Genomic DNA, 21,049 nt, shown 5'->3' with positions numbered 1-21,049 from the left:
TCGCAGCACCTCTTTCATCCACAGTCCCCAGAGGGGTCCACTAGGCCTGAAGCAAAATCTCACATGGACAAGTTTGAGAACCATAGCCAGGAATTTCCCCAATGCCACAGATGTGTCCTTGCTGCCACATCTCTGACGTGGGCTGCAGTTCCCTTCTTTCCTGGTGTCACCAAAAGAGCTGTGAGCACTCTCAGCAGAGGTGGTAGGATGTGGCTGGGACACAGTTGGAGTGACCTGTCCTAAACAGGCCAGGCAGTAGAGAGGTTTGCTCTGCAGCCCTGTAAACACAGACCTGGCTAGAGAAAGTCTTTGGGTAGTTTTACTTTCATCACACGGCAGGGAATCCCTTAAGTTAGCGCAAATGAGGTCAAACCCCAGATCCTTCTCTGTTTGGGTCCGCAGGGAGCCTTAGCTTGTGGAAACCCCACTGACTCAAACATTCCTGCAATGACGAACATCCCGCTGTCAAAAGGAGCCAGCATTAGCTGCCTCACAGGCAGTGAGCTTGGAGCCAGTGAGTTAACTTGGCCCCATAATGCAAAAAAGATGCTCCACTCCTCTTACCTGGCCCTGACCCTCATCTACCAGCACATAAGTCTTTTGAAAACAAGGACTCTGGGAAACTTGTTTTCATGCTGCTACAAGTTAGTTTTGCTTAATGCCCTCTAATTCTTGCATTGTGTCTCTGTATTTGTTACTGTCTGTCATACCCTTCCCTCATCGCGGCTTTTCCAGTCCGCATCCAGTTGGCTGTTTTGCAATCAGAAGTTAGTCTACATATCACACTTGTTTGTTCCTCCACACCTTTGTGATGGAGAGAGCAGAGCTGCACACTGTAGCAAAGACAAAAATTAATGCCAGTTTGTACAATGGCGCAATGCCATTCTGTAGCCCACTTTCTCTTTTCTAGTCATTCCTATCATTTGATTTGCTTTTTTGACAGCTACTAAACACCAAGACCTCCTTCCTGTAGATTTTGAAAAGCCTGTTACTGAATAAGCTCATGTAAGACTGATTTTCCCCACCTCTACAACACTTTATATTCATGCAACCTGAATTTCAGCTGATGTTTTATCATGGAGGACAAGCCACTCACCTGCGAGTGCTTTCCTCTCAGGTCGCACAGCAAGACCTTCCATCTGAATGTGTTGAGATCTGAGGACAGTAAATGAAGGATATTTAATAGAATTTCTCTTTCTTACAGTTTTTATCATATAAGGACATGATGCAGCTCTCTCTCTAACAGCGCGGTTTAGTGACTAGAGGAGAAAACCAGCTTCCAAGACTCCTGGGCTCTCATTCCCATTTTGATCCTTGTTCTGGTGTTACTCTGGCCAAAACTTTCAAAAGGGTCCACTGATTTTCAGTGTCCTCCCTGCCTGGGAGCAAACATCAAATATCTCATCCCTGCTTTCCAAGGGAGCTGAGCACCAGTAGTTTCAGCTGACACCTGTGGGACTCAGAGCTCCCCAGCACGACAAACCCCAGTCTGTTGGATCAGTGTCAGGATGAACCTGTGCACTTCTACCTTCACCTGTACAAGGCAGTTAACAAGTCCCTTTCTGAGAAGTTCTTGGGAACCTCGGTGTTGGCAGGGAGTGCCAGGCATGTGCAATTCATTATTACTAAGAACAATATCGCCTGGAACATCTGGGTCCCATTCATGGACCTTATAATTTGCAAAAGTGCCTTTTCTTTCTGAGGACCGAGCACGCTGCCTTGGCAAAAGTGAGTTTCCCTCTCCAGCACTTGAAAAAGTGAAGAGCCCTCCAACGCACCCCTGACAACGTCACTCCTGATCGAGCTTTATTCTTCACCAGACAAGTCTCATGCTAGTCCTTCACTGCCAGAAATAATCCATGGGAATTTGCACCATTTATGATTTAAGTTTCTTTACTTATCCATGGCCAAATTGAGGAAAAGAACAATTTTGCCACGATAAAGCTGGAAATCCATCATGGCAATGGCTAGTCCAGTGGGAGAATTCATATCATGTCAGATTTGAACTTGGTTCAAATCATCTAATGCAAATAACTGATGGAAAATGTGTGCATTTGTCCTTTTTGAGAAGAAAAAAATGAAGTCATTAGAAATGAAAGTGGTGGAGAATCCACCACTTTTCTTTGTAGTTTGTTCCAGTGGTTAATCATCCTTAGTGCTAACAAAAAAAAAAAAAAAAAAAGCTCATATTTCCCATTTCAATTTTCTTTGGCTTTGACTTCAGACATTTGTTCATATTATTCTTTTCTCCACTAAATCACAGAACCATTTTAGTGCCCATTTTCTAACCAGGAAGAATCCTATACATTACACTGCACTCATCCCCTTGATCTTATTTTTAATAAGCTAAACAGATTGAGTTCTCTAAGTCTCCATCCTATTTTTTTCCAGCCCTTGCATCATTTTTATTGCTATTCTCTGCACCCATTCCAAATTATCAACATCCATTTAACAATGTGGGTACCAGAAATACATTTAACCTTCCAGAGCCAGTTTCTCCAGTGCACGATGCAGGTGTAATATAATTTCCATTTCCTTATAGTCTACTTTCTTGTTCATCCAGACAAACACTTTTATTGAACCAGGATTTAGCACATTAGCTCAATCTGCTTTCCCTTGTGTGTAAGACAAATGCCGGAGGTGCCCTGTCCCCTTGGAGGTGGCATTTCCAGACTTGGAGCTCGCAGTGTTAGTGCCTGTGTTGGACTGTCTCTCACTTTGGTGCAAGACTGTTCTCCAGGATCATTTATCCACTGGAAAAACACATGGAAAAGGGAACAAAATGAAACTGAAACAAATTCTACTAGGAGTGCTGCAGGAATGATTTGGAAAATCTCATTTATGCCCAATTTGTGACAGGAAATTTTTGACAAGGACAGAAAATCTTCCTTCTAGAAACTTGTGCAATTTTTTTGTGGGGCACAAGTGAATCTTGTAGGATTTTTTTTTTTCTGGTGTGCTTCTAAAGTCTCAGCACCGGAGACATCACGAAGGTGAAGCATCTCTCCCTAGCCTGTCTGGGGGATTGTGGCCATTTGGTACTCTGCAGCCACTGTAATTTACGCTGCCTTTCAGCGAGGCACGGTGTGGGTTCACCTGACACAGCAGAGGAGCTAGCCTGTCTCATGACATGTGGTAGCACTTGTAGCAGGAGCACATGGGGCAAATTGTCTGCCATCCTGCTAGAGGTCAGTCGTGAAAATTGCTTTTGCAAAGAGACCACTGTTTTCTAATGGAGGTGCACAACTGAAAAACAGTCTACACACCAGTCCACAAAAAAGCAATGACTGTCCTGCACCTTCCTGGGCAAAGTTACTCTCATAGATGGTTGCTCAAAATCAGCCTCACTCCATGATACTGACCTGCTCAGGGAGATAGGCAGAACTTAAAGCTCGTTGATCTTACTGAGGACAGTGGTGGTTACTAGCTCCAATAGCAAGAGCTTAAAGACTTCTCATGTTTTTGCATCACAAGAGGGTTTTTTTATAGCCCAGAACCAAGTATCTTGAGCTGCTATCAAACCAGCTGTAATTTACAGGGCAGAATATAACGTCGTGTGGGCTGAGCTCAAATGACAAACAATGGAGATGTTGCAATTCCACTTGTTAAAATTTGTTTATTCGGGGATAAAAAAAAAAGGTAGGATAGAAGAAAGGAACGTCTTTTCAAGTGTTTACCTTTCCAGCTCTCTTGTTTCTATTACTACCATGTGGTTGGGTAACAATTCCAGAGTTCAGCTTGGACAGCAAATTTTTTTATAACTCTTTTTTTTTGGTTGCTCATAATTTTCTCAGCAACAAAGAACATCTTTCTGACGATTTTCATTACTCTGCCTCCAAACAAAGCACTTCGGAGCCAAATATAAACACAGCAGGTGATTGCTTTTCTATTCTGTCTCCTTGCCTGTCTTGAGTGATAGTAGTCAGCTGCTCAGCAAGTCCGAGCTTAGACAAGGTGTCCTGTTGTCCAACAAATCTCCAAGGAGCTCACATCTTCCCCAGCATTCAGCATTTCCTTTCTCCCCACGCTGCCTCCTTGCAAGAGACAGAGGTACGAGGCAAGGGGTTCCTGTGGTACCTCTTGCTGCAATTACAGAGCAACTCCAGATCCAAACCCCCAATTTGCCAAACGCAGTATCCAGTGCTCAAAAGGACCCAGAATTGTTGGCCCCATCTTGCACTGGAAGTGCCAAGTGAAGTAAGGGCCACATGATCTAAAACTATCCCATAGCATTTGATAGAGGAAACCACCTGGACTTGAACTTCTTTTCTTGTGACGAAGAGAAATTTCTCCTGTAAGATTCTGATTTTGATCTCAGCTTCTTTTCTCCTCTAAGAGTCACAATCAGACCAAGTTTTCTTGCAGGCAACTTCCTTTTCTTTCTTCCCGTTTGCTCAAAGGAGCAAACATATTTTATCACACATCTTTCCCCTCCCTTCCCCTTCCTCTGAAATGTTTGTATGTTCTCATCCCAGCGACAAACATCCGTCTTGGGCTGGTTTCTGTTTTGCAAGCCCCTACCAAACTGCCCTAGAGCCTGGCTGTTCCTCCACTCCCAGGTCCCTCCTGTTTTACCCTAGAATATTTGGCAGTGGGAGCTGCCTGTGCTCAGCCAAACAGCTCACACTTGAATCCAGGTGGAATGAGAGATTTTTCAAGCCGAGACAGATTTAGATCAAGCAGCAAATAATGAAAAAGTCATTGATCCACCTGCCAATGTGGAGTCTCCCCCAGGGTCTTGGAAGGAGGCAGCAGTGTTGGACAAAAGCTGGTGCATCCCTGAGCATGGGCAAGGGAGAAAAGGACCCCAAAGGCAAGTGGTGTGGCAGTAGATTAACCACATGGTGCTCTGCATTAAAGGAGAACCGGGACTGTAAAATGAGCTGATGAGGAAACCTACCCTGACAGAGAGCAAAGAGGGCCTGCCCCAGAGGATCTTACCTCCTTGGTGGGCATTTCTCTGGACAGACCACCCCAATGCAAGCATGGACATCACTAATGCGCTTAAGCACAGGCTGGTAGAAGTGCAGGCTGGGCAGTGGTGGGTTGTCTTCTCCTGTTTTTCAGCAGACTTTCCTCAGGCTGTTCCAAGGTCTCTCTATATGGACTTCTAGGTGCCCTTGAGTGGGATTTCACACACAATGAACCATGCAGCTCCCACCAGCTGTAAAGGAAGCCAGATGGCAAAAATACTCAGGTGTGCACGCACACACACAGTCTCTGACAATTGGAGAGAAAGAATCCAGGAATTAAGGTCTTGGGATTGCCAAAAAACTGGGACATGTTAGTAAGGGGCCCATAGAAACAGAGAACCCATCAGATCAGACTCCGGGGGAACTCATCAGCTACAGACCTTCCAAGGCAAAAATACACCAGGTGGCTTTGCAAGCCAGGGGTCCCCAACACATGGCTCTCCAGCACCAGCATTAAGGCTGGAAGGTCCAGAGCCCTTAAGCACTAGATGTCCGTGGCACGTAGCACCAGGATGCTGACCTGTGACTAACAAACAGGATGATTTTGAACTCAAAGCCTTCTTGCTGCTACTAAGGCTCTGAGGAGTCCAAATATGACTGCATCCTTAGATAGCACCTTGTGCCCATGAACACCTGTTGAAGCCACATGGCACTTTGTAGAGTTAGGCCCAGTGTAAGGTGAGATCTAGGGCATTTCTTGAAGCTTCTTGCTTAAGCATGTTCATCCAAAGTCAGCCGACAGCTGTGAAAGTGGAGGTCTCAGAGAAACTCCTACATCAGCCTGGATTTCCTGGGAGAAATGGCAGCTCTGTAGCTGCTCTGCAAGCACTATTGCACCTAGCATGTGTCTCAAGAGGCAAGAGAGAGGACCTTATCACAGCCCTCGTCATTCCAGCCCAGGCTGTGCTCACCTGGCAGGATGACCCTGGGCCATCGCTCAGACTGGCAGGAAAAGGTCAACTTGCACCTCCACTGACCATCTCTGTTTTGTTCACAGGCACCTGCACAACAACCGGATCCAAAGCCTGGGAGCCAACGGCTTTGATGGGCTGCACAGCTTGGAAACCCTGTGAGTCACCTGTTTTCTTCTCTGTCCTAAAGAGCTCATGTGTGTTCATCCCCTCCAGCACAGCCCACAGGAAAGAGATGGTGTCTCTGGGTCAGCCCCACTACGTGTTCCCTTACCACCATTCTCTGAGGGCAGCAGCAGGGCTGGCTCCAGGCACCAGCCCAGCAAGTAGATGCCCAGGGCATGATGCTTCCCGGGGAGGTGGCAGACTGGACTTTCTCCCTGTGTCTGTGCAAGCTGGTCCGACTGTGCTGCTGCAGCAGAGGGGTCTGTACATGTAGGCAGAGTGGCTGGGAGGGGGCTCTGAGGCTCTGGATGCAAGTCTAGTCCCGGTGCAATCCAGAGAGCTTGCATGCACCCCCTGCTCACAGGGACTGTCCTCACCTCCTCACCACATGCATGTGGTCCCAAAGCCTCCTAAACACCTGACTCCACCAAAAAGAGGGGCTGGCTTGAGTTCAAGGCTAGTAAAATCCTCAGAGGTCTGTGGAATATCTCTCTTTGAGACAGTCTCATGTCACCTGGCGTCACCCATAGCAAGCTGACTTCATCTTGCACCGTGTTCTTGGGATGACTGGGTAGGCAATCTGTCAGGAGACCTCAGGGGAAGATGGGAAGCAGGAATGAGCTCTCCTCCAGGACACATCTTCATTAGCAGCAGATGGGTCACCCTGAACTCAGAGAGACTTAAATCTGACAGCCTTGCCTTGCATACGCCATGCCTTTGACGGCAGTATGAATTGCTTCGGTCTCATGTGCCATGCATTGGCCTGGGAGGAAACATAAACAAGCAAGCAAATAAATCAAGACTCTGAAAGGCCGGAGGAGGTGCCTGTTGCCTTCAATTGTGCAGAAACATGTCCCTCCATGCACGCCTTCGGGTGAGAGTCAGGCCCTCAGTCCTTGCCAGAGAGAACTAGGGAGTCTGGGTCATGGCAAAAAGAGGTGACGCTTCCCAGCATTCAAGTGCCAGTCAAGGAGACAGAGCCCCTCTGTGCCCAGCACGGTGCCAGCAGCAGTGACCGGGCGAGAGTGGAAGCACCAGGCAAGCCCTTGGTCCCTAGACACATTCCTTGGGGGCAGGACCACAACACACATTGTCTCTTGCTTTCAGAGTGGCGCATCCAGGGGCCACCCAGAAGGGCTCAGCTGGGGAGAGGTTGAACGGTGCCAGGGATGGTGTGGGAAGGGACGCTGCTGGATGGTCACCTCTGGTGACCCTCGGATCTCCCCTGTCACTGTGCCAGCTTGGCTTTCTCCCCAGTCATTTGTGGTGGGTGCAAGCAAATACATGAGGGCAGAGTCGTGGGATCCAGGCAGCACAAAGGCAGGCAGGTTGCAGGAGGGAGTGGAGAACTTGCTGATGGAAGAAAACCCTGTTTGGGCTATAACCCAGGCAGACCATGCAGCAACATCACAGCCTGCATCAGGGCAACCTTATTCTGCGGCCAAGGTGGTTAAAGCCACCCTACTGCCCATCCTAAATAGGAAGGAGCTGCAGAGAAGAAGCTGGCCCCTTATTTACTGTGGGAAAGACTAACAGGCTTCCATTGCCCTGGGAGATAACTCAGTTTCCACAGGCTTTTGTGCTGAAAGCTCATCTTCCCTCCCTTCCCCCCACTCCTGCTCTAGCAATTCCTTTGCCTTTTGTTGCCCATCTGAGATGCCCCCCCCAGCATTCAGGGGAGCTCAGCATCTCCCTCTCTTGCTCTCAGTCTCTGCAGGGACAGGACTGCACAGCACTGTGGGGACATGGCTCTCTGCAGGGCTGCAGCAGTGGAAGTCCTGTCCCTGCTGACCAGGCAGTCCTGGGAGTATTCAGCCTCCGGGAGTTGTCCCCTCAGAGCAGGACTCTGCCTCACTACTGTCTCTGTCCTGGCTCTGATGGCCCAGACTTGTGCGTGTGAGTATCCCAGAGCCCTCATCCTCCACGAGCTGCCTGCAGCTGCAAGGACAGTGCTGTGGGTGGGATCTCAGACTCTCCTCCACATCTGATCACACTGGAAGAGTGTCCTCAAGAGAGAGTGAGCTGGCTTCTGCTGCTCTTGGCCTGAGCTTCTAATTCTCACCTCCAGGCCAGCAAGTATTTCAAGTCACCAATCTCTGAGGAACGCGTTGTTCCTCAAGTGGAGCCATACCCCTCATGTGAATCTCCAGCCCTTACCTGCCCTGATGACCAAAGCTGGGCAAGCTTTGTGGCAAAAAGCAGCCGAGCATGTGAGTGTAACAGCCCAGTCAAGCTGTTAGACCTGCATCTATCTACCACCTCTCAGCTCCTGTGCATGTGGAGACTATTACAGTCTCCGCAAATACCCTTTAACTCAAATTATGATTACATTCTGTTGACAGCACTTAGCACATTTTCTTGGCTTGTGGAGGCCAAACTGTGCTCTCAGTTACTCCGTGGGCGTTACCTCCTGGAAGGCAGCAGGATGGTAAGAGTTGGTGAAGACAGAAACTTCTCCAGGGTTCCTAAGATGAGCATTTGTGGCCAGATGCTGATTATAAGCCAGGCACAATAGTTGAAGAACTGTAGAAGTTGAGAGGAAAAAAAATGTTTTGGGCTTTTCAGAAAAGGCTAGGAAGTTTTAGGTGCAGAAACCTCTGCTCCCCTAAGGGAAACATTTCTTCTCATATTCAGTTAGACAGGGAAACTTCTATTTCTATCAAATGCAGCCGAAACTTTAAGAGAAGCAGCACCCACTGCTCCATGCAGGTCTCAGCAGTGTGCAAGCTGCCTATGCACAACCACACTGGACACCTATCCCAGGTCCTATCATTTCTGCAAAAACAGATCCCAGTGGAGCACCTCTGTTCTTGGAGAGGACTTGGCCCTGATAATTTAGGAGGGCAGAAAATCTAGAAGGAAGTAAAGTGAAGCCAGATGAATGACTTAATGCTTCCCTTGCATTGACCTGCAGCTACTGTGCACAAGTCATCTCTGCCCGGTACAGAGCAAGAGCAGTTCTATGTTTTCCGTGCTGATGAAAGGGCAGGTAGATGCGCAACATCCACCAGGTCTCAACTGGTCAGACACCAGCATGTAGCTGGAAAAAGCAGCTCCAAGATAATTTTCTCTGCCAGGGCAAGATCTGGCTGTTCCCCAGCTCCCCCCCAGCCTCCTCTTCCTGGAAAGGAAACCTGGGCAGGCAGGCTGGAAGCAAGTCAGAGCCGCTCTGGCCAGATTCCCAACAGGGTTTCGAAATAGCCTTGAAACCTAGTGAGATTCCCTCACCAGTTCCCATAAGCCTGAGAGATGACACAGAGGAGCCCTGCAGGGCTGTGGGAAGAAACTCCAAGTGTGGCTGAGCCGTGAAACCAGGTGTTAGATGGTCGAAGTGGGTGATACTTGGCATTTTTTTAGCTCTCTCCCAAAGAAACAGAGTAAATACGAGTGTAAATGTCCTTATGTGACATGTTCTTCCTGTAGCCCCTTTGGGCAATGGACTAGATCCTTTAAATAAGGTGTAAGCTCAGGGGGTGCCCATAGGAGATGCAGAGCAGAGCCAGTGCTGCCCGGTGAGCAGAGCAGGGCCAGGTGGGCACAGGGACTTTAAATACCAAAAGAAGGACAACCATAACCCATAAGTGTGCCCAGAGGGGAGCATTTGGACCACAGCAAATGGCCTGGTGCAGTGGGGTGGAGGGATCCAGAGAGGGCTTTGGGTGAGGAGTGGGGCAGTGAAACGAAGGAGAAAAGTCGAGGGGAAGCACCATCTCTTGCAAGAAATAGGAGCAAGGCATGCCAAAGCTGAGATCCCAGCTGTACTGCTCTTCACGTCGCTTCGCTGCTCCCTCTTTGCCTTGTAAAACCTGCCCTGTAGTATATCGCTCTTTAGGTCATTTAATGTGTGCTGTAAAATGTCAGGCAGCATAACCAGCTTCCTGCCATTTGGATGGAAGGATCTTAACTTTTACATTTCTTGATTATGTCGGACTTAATTTCAATCTTTAACAATGCAGGGACAAGGGGAGGGGGATTAGATTATACCCGTTTTGTAGCATAAGCCTGGTAAGTAGGGATGTTTATGAAGAAGTTGATATAAAGAGAAGTCAGCTGCAGCCAGGAGCATCGCTGCAATGACAGAGGTTGATACTTGGAAACATTCAGACCTTGTACTCGGGGCTGGGGGCACGGCACTAGGGGAGACCAGGCTGTGTTTTCAGAGGAGCAGCAAGGAAAAAATCCCCTCCAAAGATTTTCATGGTGCTAATACACGAGCCAAGTTCCCCACTGCTGTGTGACAACAGTATTTCTCATGGGGGATCCCTGTGACATGAATTTCCACTGTGACACTCATCTTGTGCCTTACCACCTTTGCCTGGAAAGCTGATCAGTGTCCTAAGGTCCTCGAGCTTTTCAGCCAGTCTGAATGCAATCTAAAGGCTGATGAATCATTCTCTCATGCCTTGTAGTGATTGAGTTTGACCTCATTAGATAGATTGTGATAACGCTGAACTTAACCCTCTGCTTCGCTGGAATATAAATGTTTCGTGGATCAGACTTGGAGGGGAAGGTGAATGCATGAAGTCCCTCCAGACAGCCAAGCCCCAAGTCACTGCTCTCTGCAGAGTGAAGGGATGGAAAGGGTAGGTGACCTGAAATTATGCAGCCAAATATATATGGGGGGGGAGGGTATATATAGCACTTCACAGATAACCATGGGGAGGATATCTAATCATGGAAGCTGAATTTCAGAGCTGGTCCCCAAGTTCTAGCTCCAAACACCAGCACACATAAACCATCATTTAGCACTTCCCAGCTTGACTGCTGTTAGGGAGACTTTAGCCTTGCCAGTGTCCCCACGGCAAAGCAGGGCAGACCCCAGACAGCAAGCGCAGAGTGCAGCTGAAGGGGTGGAGAGGTTCCTGCATGGCTCTTCCCATGTCTTCCACTGAAACAGCCGTACCTCACTGAAAACGCCCCTGGGCTGGGAGCTCTGCTTTGAAGAAAAGGAGAAAGTGTTTTTTTCTCCCATCTGGACTGCTTTGCCCAAGTAGGGGGAGGAGGTGTTGTGGCCCTGAGTGCTGGCTGCCACACACACATGGTGAGGAAACCCATCAAGGCAAGTCCTTGGGGCCTCTGATACAGGGTAGGCAGGTGACAGCAGCGGCCCCGGCAGGTCTACGCTTCCGCGTGGCTCTCAGGCACGGGTGGGCTGGCAGTGTCGAGCAGCATCCTGTCGTGGGTACGTGCAGGGTCCCCCATCACAAAAACCACCACGTATCCACCCAACACCTGCCCAGGGCTCAGTTTTGAGCTGCTGAGGCAAAGGGAGAAATGCAAAAGTGAGAGCTGTGGCCCTCCCAGTGCTTCTGTCCATGGACATGGAGCTGTTGGAGAGAGTCCAGAGGAGGCCACAAAGATGCTCAGAGGGCTGGAGCCCCTCTGCTATGGAGACAGGCTGAAAGAGTTGGGGCTGTTCAGCCTGGAGAAGAGAAGGCTCCGGGGAGACCTTCTAGCACCTTCCAGTACCTGAAGGGGCTACAGGAAAGCTGGAGAGGGACTTTTTACAGGGGCATGATAGCACAAGGGGTAATTGGTTTTAAACTGAAAGAGGGGAGATTTAGATTAGATCTTAGGAAGAAATTCTTTCCTGTGAGGGTGGTGAGACACTGGCCCAGGTTGCCCAGAGAAGCTGTGGCTGCCCCCTCCCTGGCAGTGTTCAAGGGCAGGTTGGATGGGGCTTGGAGCAACCCGGTCTGGTGGAAGGTGTCCCTGCCCATGGCAGGGGGTTGGAACTGGATGATCTTTAAGGTCCCTTCCAACCAAACCAGTCTGTGATTCTATGACATGGCTGAGACCCCTACATGCACGGAGCCTGGGCTGAACTGAAAACTGGGGCCAGGACTCCTCCCTGCCCTGGCACATGCAACCAGACAAGACCCTGACATTGGCAGAGAGCAAAAACGTGTCTCAGCAGCATCCTATCTCCCCACCCTGCAGCAGGGCTACGGTGGCTCCCAGGGCAGAGGCAGGAATGGGAAACGAACGGCTGCTCCCCAGGACCAGCCCAAAATGCTGAAGGCCTCCAGGCTACAGCCAAAATAGCAGTGATCTGCCCTAAAAGTCCTGCTCCTCTGATTGTTTGGGCATCTCTGGCCCATCTCTGACACGGACGTGATGGGGAAGCGGTTCAGAGAAGCCCCGCAGCCCTCGCCCATCCCCTCTGCCTAAGATGACCCTGCTGCTTCCTATCTCTCTGACTTCTCCCTCCCCATCCACATCCCTGCCAGCTCCTCCACTCGTCAGACAAAGGATATAAATCACTTGGAAAGAGTAAATCTCCATTCATTTAAAAACCTTTTAATTTATTTTTAAAAAATAGCTCTAATAAATTAAAAACGTCTTCTAGAAGGGCTGAATCCAAAACCCTCTGGCTCCGGGCGTTTTATCTGCCTAACCTTGCCTCACAGGAAATGCCCTTACCACAGGCTTTTGCAGCGCGCTGCCCTATTATCCGGGTAATTAGTCGAGTCTGTAAATGCAGAGCAGAGCTGGAACCTAGCGACTCCTCCGGAGAGTTGGATTTTCTATGGGAGAAAAAAAAAAAAAAAAAGAAAATTAATATAAAGTGCACCTCAGGCAATGAAGGCAGGAAGAAGCAAATGGGAAATATCTTCACCACAGCTCATACAAGGGTTGTTTAACCCTTTTAGTGCCAGCCACATTTTGCTGTTCTCCTGGAAAACTGTCTGCCAAGTGCTGCCTTGCTCCTCGAGTGGCATTTGTCTCCATCAGCATGTTTAATTTGAAACCTTTTCTGCGGTCCTGATGCTAATCCCAGTCTGTGCAATTCCCGAAGTAGCTGATGGTTTTGACTCCTCCAACGATGTCCTGTTTGCTGCGCTGAGCTTCTCAGTTCCTTCCTCAGCATCCTGACGCTCCAGCCCTCCTGTGTGTCAGTGTGGGTCCCTGGGCAGCTCATCAGAGGCAGCTTGGCTCTACAGTCCCACCCTTTACTGCCAGAGGAGGGAGAGGACTTCAGCAGGAGCTTGGGTACCCGAATTCAGGCGATAGAGAAAGGAAGGGGGCAGGTAGCTTTTTGGAAAGAGGGACCACAGCTCAGGGTCCTGGTTGCATGGATCCCTGTGTCTGGTCCAAGAACAGAGCTATAAAGTTCATTGCCTGCTCTAATCGTCATGTAAATGGAAGGTGACTTTTCCAAACAGAGAAACCCACATGTAAAACAGAATTGGCAAATGCACGAAGCACTGTCTGGGAGCACAGGTATCAGACACTTCCCTCCAGAAGACTCCTTGGGTCAACTGGTCCCAGTTTGCATCTTCTCTCCCAAGAGCAGAAGCTTGGACTGCAGAAATGTGTCCTCACTGGTGTAGCTCAGGCTCTGAACCAGTCGGGTACCTTCCAACAGGACTCTGAGCTTTGACTGAACAAGACCCCAAGCAGACATGATATTTTGCAAGATTGTAAAGAAAAAAGACAGAAAGTGAAGTCATTTCAGGTGAAAAGGTAGTTCTGGAGCGACTGCATTTTTCCGTGAGTTATGGCTCTGCTGTAAGGCTCACCTCCTTTGCAGGACTCTGCCTATTCTCCCTTTGCCCACCAAATCCTCACACTACCCCTCTCATGCCCTGCCAGCTCTCCAGCCTGGCTCCCTCCTCCCTGGAGCTGCTGATCTTGCAGTGACAGACAGCACTGAGTCTCCCCAAACCTCCAACCCCTGGGTCTCCAGATGTGCTTGCTGTGACCTCTCAGGGGTCCCCAACTCCTCTGGCTCCTAGGGATTCATTTTGCTCGAAGCCTTCCCCTCTGACACAGCCCCTTTCACAGAGCAGCTGAGCAAGAGCAGCTGCCCGTGCTGGGGAAGGGAAGCCTCTGCCTCCAGAAACAAGTGAGAGTGAACTGATTGCCGGTGACAAGGAGGAACAGACACTGCAGGCAGCAGAAATGGCAGCAGGGGCAGGCTGAGGGCACGTTTTCACCATGGCTGTGCTGGTGCACAGAAGCTCTGCCCCCACTCCACACTCCCTCCTTCCAGCAGCAGCACGCTGCGGGGGGCTGGGGGCCGATCACCAGCAACTTGTGCACCTTGGGGGGTTGGTGGAGGCCCCCATCTTCCTTCCCGCGGTTCAGAAACACTCTGCTGTAGACCAGGCTTCCTCGAGCCTGCCTTCTTCCCCCCCGCCTGGCAAAGTGCAGCAGCCTTCTCCGTGCCTGCCCCGCCTGAGTCATCAGCTCCATGGTTATTGTCTGTGCATCCCAGCGACCGAGGTCCCCGCTGCTCCGCTTTGCGGTCAGCGCCTTTTGTGTCTTGTAAATGATATGTGCATGGCAGCGCCTGTGCTCCCGGGACCCCCCACGAGATCCCCTTCTCAAAGGCTTATTTCAACCTTGGTAAATAAATCAAATGGAATTGAAAACATATTTAATTCGGTACCTTCGTCAGTTAGAGAACAGACAGAAATACTGGTTGGAACACATTCTGGGCACTGCTGTATTTTTAAATGGAGAACAGAGCTGTGCGAGGAAAGATCGGCGGCTGCAGGGGTCCAAGGCATGACCTACAGACAGGTCCCCCCCTGCCCCAGCAATAGACCTTTCAGTGACACATAAACCCTGTGAAATGGTGCAGCACCATGTAAGTGAGAGGCTGGGATGTTTCCAGGCCAGGCTGTCAGAATGAATCCTTGTACAGAGGTTGCTGCTTGCTCCTGGCAGAAATCAGGTACCATTAGTATCTACAACCTTCCCACAGTGCTGCTGGCCCATCTCTGCTCCTTTGGGACTCCCACGAACTCTGTCATGCTCCATCACAGCCTGGCTTCTCCTTATATGTTGCCAAAAACGGGCTTTTCAAGGACACGATTAGTTTCCCAAATTAAAACACTGACCCCAGCAGATGAATCTCACGATAGGTCATTTCTCTCTCCTATGCACACTTGAGCATCCCCCTCTTGTGTGTCTCCATTTAGGGGATGGACACACGGCTCCAGGCTGGCTGGAGTCAGACGTGTGCTCTGAGTCCTTTCGCATCCCCCTTCCCTCCTTTCACTTATTACAGGCACTTACTGCATCTCATCATCCAGATGGTGCTGGGGAAGGGCACGCACTCACGGCACGTGTCAGTCACTACCAGGAGAGCAGGGCTTATGCTGATGCTACACAACAGAAATATGGCATCTAATGGTACAGTTACTTTTCATACTTGCGACTAATCAGGCAGCTCTTCCCTGTTCAAGCTCAACCACAAGCCATGACCTTGATATAAGGCATCTGGGCAAAGCTGTCTGGCCAGTGCCAGACAACAGGTCAAACTACATGGTCACAATGGCCCCCTTGGGCTTTCAGACTACCAATTAAATCATTTCCAGTGCTTGATTTGGCCACAGCAACCAGCACAACTACCAGCAGCAGTAATTACATTTACTGGCAGCTTGATTAGATGCCAGCACAGGACAGGTGGAAATGCAAGTCCTTATCAGAGGCTGCACAAAGTCTCCCTCTGGGGCACTGCAGCAACATCTCAGACTACACTGGGACTGAAATAGTCAGCAAATGTCCCATCTCCAGCTTCTAATCTTACTGCATCTTCAGGTTTATTAGCTGCAAATTTGTGGTGTTTTGTGGCTTATGGAAGAATTTATAGTACTATATAATTTTTTTTGGCTTCCTGTGTGGAACCACTAATAGTCCCTAACAGGCAGAAAATTGACCTGAGACTCTTTTCCCTCCTTCTCTCCTTTTGGCCCGACTGAAGATATTAATAGTTCCAGGCTGCATGTTGTCAGCTTCAAATCACCCTGGCAGTTAAAGCCCAAAATAACTGTGCCTTTGATGTCAATTTACTTTTATTTCTAAATAAACAACGGGGTTGGTTAAGATCTTCCAAACACGAAGCTATAGGCTCACTCTAGAAATAACAACAATGGAAAGTCAGCCAGTTCATTATGTCTTGGGCAGACCGGGTGACCTGTAAGAGGTTTTCATTCTAACTAGAACAGACAAGGATCCTTTCAACATCCCACTGTGATGCCTGGAGATGGTAACTTGGAACCCCACTAAGGAAAGTGATTTTGTTGGCGACATGGACAGTTGGTATTGAGTGCACCCTTAGCAAGTTTGCTTGCTGGTGCTTGATGACACCAAGCTGTGTGGTGTGGTCGACACGCTGGAGGGAAGGGATGCCATCCAGAGGAGCCTTGACAGGCTTGAGAGCTGGGCCTGTGCGAACCACATGTAGTTCCACAAGGCCAAGTGCAAGGTCCTGCACGGGGGTTGGGGCAATCCCAAGCACAAATACAGGCTGGGTGGAGAATGGATTGAGAGCAGCCCTGAGGAGAAGGACTTGGGGGTGGTGGTTGATGAGAAGCTCACCATGAGCCCGCAATGTGCGCTGGCAGCCCAGAAAGCCAACCGTGTCCTGGGCTGCATCCCCAGCAGCGTGGCCAGCAGGTCAAGGGAGGCGATTCTGCCCCTCTGCTCCGCTCTCGTGAGACCCCCCCTGCAGTGCTGCGTCCAGCTCTGGGGCCCCAACAGAAGAAGGACACGGAGCTGTTGGAGCGAGTCCAGAGGAGGCCACGGAGATGCTCAGAGGGCTGGAGCCCCTCTGCTATGGAGACAGGCTGAGAGAGCTGCGGCTGTTCAGCCTGGAGAAGAGAAGGCTCTGGGGAGACCTTCTAGCACCTTCCAGTACCTGAAGGGGCTACAGGAAAGCTGGAGAGGGACTTTTTACAAGAGCATGGAGTGACAGGACGAGGGGGAAAGGTTTTAAACTGAAAGAGGGGAGACTGAGATGAGATCTTAGGAAGAAATTCTTTCCTGTGAGGGTGGTGAGACCCTGGCCCAGGTTGCCCAGAGAAGCTGTGGCTGCCCCCTCCCTGGCAGTGTTCAAGGCCAGGTTGGATGGGGCTTGGAGCAACCTGGTCTGCTGGAAGGTGTCCCTGCCCATGGCAGAGGGGGTTGGAACTGGATGGCCTTTAAGGTCCCTTCCAACCGAAACCATTCTATGATTCTATGATTTTTCATAGTCATTTCTCTTGCACATCATTTCTGAACTCTCGGCTGGGTTTTTGCTTCCAAAATCCCTTGATAATGGGCAAAACTCTCTTCCTTATGCTATGCCCATTATTTCTTTTTTATTATGAGGCTTAGCCATGTATTGGTGTAGCCATGGCCATGGTGCGCTGGCATCCTTCCACCAGGTAATGCTGGCATTGGGTCTGCTTTCCCAGGTGTGCCAAAAAGGGCAGCACCCTGCAACCGGGACACCCCATACATAGCGTGCAAAGCCTTGGGGCAGACCCCAGAGCTGGGGCAGCTGAGACTCCAGCAGTGCCAGGTCCAGCTCCCTTGGGGCAAGAGGCCTCCCTGGCTAGCCCCACGGCCACCCCAGCCCATGTGCCACAGCAGTGCAGTGGGGATAGTGTCACCTGACCGAAAGTTTGGCTTTTTGCAGCTTTCCCCACATCATCCCAAACCTGGAAGCAGTGGGAAAGTGTCAGAGCGTGGAGTTGGGACCAGCAAAGCATTGCCCAAGCAGCTCAGATAAGGCAGGGAGACAAAGGGGATGCTTGGAGGCATTTTCTATGGCACGTCCATTTTCTATATCCACTCAGCCCCCAGAAAGGGTTTGTAAATGTACAGTTCACTGACATGCTCGGTGGAGGAAATTTTGTTGCCACTGAAGTCAAAATGCAAAACCCTTCCCAACTCACTGACCCCAGACTCATTCCCATCTGCCTTGACCCTACACTGGGAAAGAAGCTCTGGAGACCCACCATCAGGTGCATAGGCTGGGCCAAATTCATCATGGGAGACAGCAGGTGGAGAGGGGCGATGTCTAGGATGGATGTAGCCCTACTGATAGCAGACACCTGTGGAAAGACCCGAGGACTGAATTTCACTAAATGAGCAGAAACTTCCCCACTGCCACGAACATCCACAGCCTCCCCCGTGATGAAGGTCAGAGGCTGTTCCTGGGTCATTGCTTGAACCAGAACCTGACTCTCATTCTGGGAAGGAAGGAGAAGGGAGAGGAAAGCCACCCGTGCGTCCGCGTTTGGGTCTGGGCTTCGGGGAGAGCTGCCCCACTGCAGGGAAGAGATGACACCTGGGGAGCATCTCAGGTGCTGGTTTCTTCCAGCCTCCTCCAACCCCCCGAAATCGGCAGGGCTTGGCACAGGGCAGCGCTGGAGGCAAGTCAGGGCAATGTCAGTGGCACACGGATCAAGAGCAGTCAGCTGCAAGCATCACTCAGGGGAGCTGCTAACGAGCACGACTGAGTATGTTTTCCAGGAGGGAGGCTCACCTCACCGAAAACCAGGAAGCACCAGCAGGAGCGAGCACGGGCACATTGTCTCTCCTGAACAGACTGGGGTTGCTGGCAGCCAGGCTGGAGCAGCATGACTACACCTGGTTACATTTCCACTTTCCAACAAGCCCAGTATGTGCCAGCATTCAGAGATGGCTTTTTTACCCAGAGGGAGCTGCTGAACACAATGGTCTTTGTATCTGTCAAGTGCAGGGGGGAGGGAGGCACGGAGATGCTGCCAGGGCTGGGAAAGGTGTGTGTTTGCTCAGGAAGAACCAATCCTGTACATACTTGTACACACACGAAGGTACAAACAAAATGTTCATCTGCTGATGAAAGACCAGGCTGCCTGGAAGAGACACGGGCTGGAAAGGAAACGCATTTTTAGAGAAAGACAGGAGCAAATATTACAGCACACTGAATTATTCCTTGTAAATAATATGGGTTACAGATCTAAGAATCCTGTTTCTGTTAGTGAGTCACAGGTAAGCCAAGCTTCCCCTCTGTTGGGCAATGTTTTCCAACTGTTGGCTGCTCACAGACACGTCGGGTATCGCTGGGGGGAAACTCAACCCCACGCCATCGCACAGGGCTTCCCCCAGCGTCAGTGGCACGGTGGCGGTGGGCTGAGCGTCACCTGGGGATGGGCTCACAGCCCCTCTCCTCCAGGGTCAGTCCCTTGGCATCACACAGGCTCATCCCAGGCCCTCAGTCTGTGGTCCAAGGGAGGGAAGCAGCGCAGGCAGACACCCCGCCTTGACTGACCTCTGCAGCTTCTTGCGCTGCTGTGAAACCTTGCTGCAACCTTGGGAAGTCACTGCAGGGTGAGACTTTTAAAAGTAGTCAGCATCTTACGTGCAGGTAGAGATTTGGGACTGTCAGTCAACTTAGGCTGCTAATGCCGTCTGATTTTGTTTGGTGCAGTGATCTAGAGGTTAACGGGGTTTGATTGAAGCTTTCAAAATGCCCAGCAGTATCCTGTCTGAGCTGCTAATTCCTCGTGTTCTTTGGAAACCCACTCCTGTGCCTCCCTGAGCTTCGGTGAAGGGATGTGCTTTGTAAAAGTCCTGCTCTGCCTTCCCCGGTGTAACAGAGCCTGTATAATGTGAGGTGTTCAGCCGTGACAGTGATGGACGCCTGAGAGGTACCATCAACAGAAACTGGCTAAGAGCATCCAAGCAGCTGATAACGAGCTACATGCGCCCTGCAAAGAGTGAGGCATATGAACAGTCATGTGTTGCGCTGTTTATTCTTAAATAGATCATTTGGGGCTCATGCAGAGAAGAATGGGAAAAATCACTGATCTGCTTGGACCCAGATGAGAAGTGAGTGTGTCAGAGCAAGCTCTTTAGGAGATCATAATAGAATCACAGAGTGGTTTGGGTTGAAGGGACCTTAAAGATCATCCAGTTCCAACCCCCCTGCCATGGGCAGGGACACCTTCCACCAGACCAGGTTGCTCCAAGCCCCATCCAACCTGGCCTTGAACACTGCCAGGGAGGGGGCAGCTACAGCTGCTCTGGGCAACCTGGGCCAGGGTCTCACCACCCTCACAGCAAAGAATTTCTTCCTCATATCTCATCTAAATCTCCTCTCTTTCAGTTTAAAACCATTACTCCTCGTCCTGTCACTCCATGCCCTTGTCAAAAGTCCCTCTCCAGCTTTCCTGTAGCCCCTTCAGGTACTGGAAGGTGCTAGAAGGTCTCCCCGGAGCCTTCTCTTCTCCAGGCTGAACAGCCCCAGCTCTCTCAGCCTGTCTCCAGAGCAGAGGGGCTCCAGCCCTCTGATCATCTTCGTGGCCTCCTCTGGACTCGCTCCAACAGCTCCGTGTCCTTCTTCTGTTGGGGGCCCCAGAGCTGGACGCAGCACTGCAGGGGGGGTCTCATGATAGCGGAGCAGAGGGGCAGAATCCCCTCCCTCACCCTGCTGGCCACGCTGCTGGGGATGCAGCCCAGGACACGGTTGGCTTTCTGGGCTGCCAGCGCACATTGCCAGCTCATAGTGAGCTTCTCATCAACCAATATGATGCAGAGCTCTCATATCTAGTCGATGTGAGCCGGCATGAAGAGGGGACGCGTCACTCCTGTTTCACTCCTGGTCCCTGGGGATGCACACAGCAGCTTCACGTGTGCTGGGGCTCTACCACTGCATTGCAGGTTGGACACGGTGGGGAGGCAGAGCTTGTGATCTTGTCACCAGGCCTGTGTTCCTCTCCTGCTGATTGCCAGCACTGGCAATTATTAGACCATGTGAACCCTTTCCAGACCTTGAGAGGTAGGTCCTACAGGAGCAGGATTCATTTGCTCAAATCCATACACGTAGTGCAGGCTCCCTCTGTAACTGGAAGAAAGAAAATAGCCCCTGGTGTGGGGAGACAAACCCTGCCATAGCAGGACCTACCGCATCCCCTGGGCTGCAAAGGGGATCCAGCAACAAGGTCTGATATGGACCTTGTCAGGGCTACACAAGACAACGTCCCCCCAAGACAACCTCATTCCATGTTTTTCTTCTGGTTTTGTCCCCTATCTTGTAATTCCCTGATAAATATTCCCTAGGATATAAATCATATGAGCCTCAAGGCCTGGAAGGCGCAAGGGAAGAACAATTTGGAGAGACTCTGTGTTGATTTACTGTGTAAAGACCTACAGGGCAAAGCTGAGACGGTTCTGTAAACTAATTCCCAAGCAGGGACACTGGTAAGGAGAAGACTATGTAAGAGAGAGGGGGGCCAA

At 50.4% G+C, this 21,049-nt stretch overlaps 1 protein-coding gene across 1 annotated transcript in view; it reads left to right on the top strand.

The window, feature by feature from the left end:
- LGR6 (leucine rich repeat containing G protein-coupled receptor 6) overlaps positions 1 to 21,049 on the top strand; it is a 149,525-nt gene that overhangs the window by 100,830 nt on the left and 27,646 nt on the right. The window contains exon 6 of the mRNA XM_068419489.1: positions 5,971 to 6,042. Within this exon, the coding sequence (XP_068275590.1) occupies positions 5,971 to 6,042 (72 nt within the window). The remainder of the gene's footprint in view (positions 1 to 5,970; positions 6,043 to 21,049) is intronic.

This window comes from Nyctibius grandis, chromosome 27 (genome assembly GCF_013368605.1).
Source record: "Nyctibius grandis isolate bNycGra1 chromosome 27, bNycGra1.pri, whole genome shotgun sequence".
Lineage (NCBI taxonomy): Eukaryota > Metazoa > Chordata > Aves > Nyctibiiformes > Nyctibiidae > Nyctibius > Nyctibius grandis.
The sequence above is the reverse complement of the archived record's forward strand: the minus strand, read 5'-3'. Positions and strand labels throughout refer to the sequence as shown.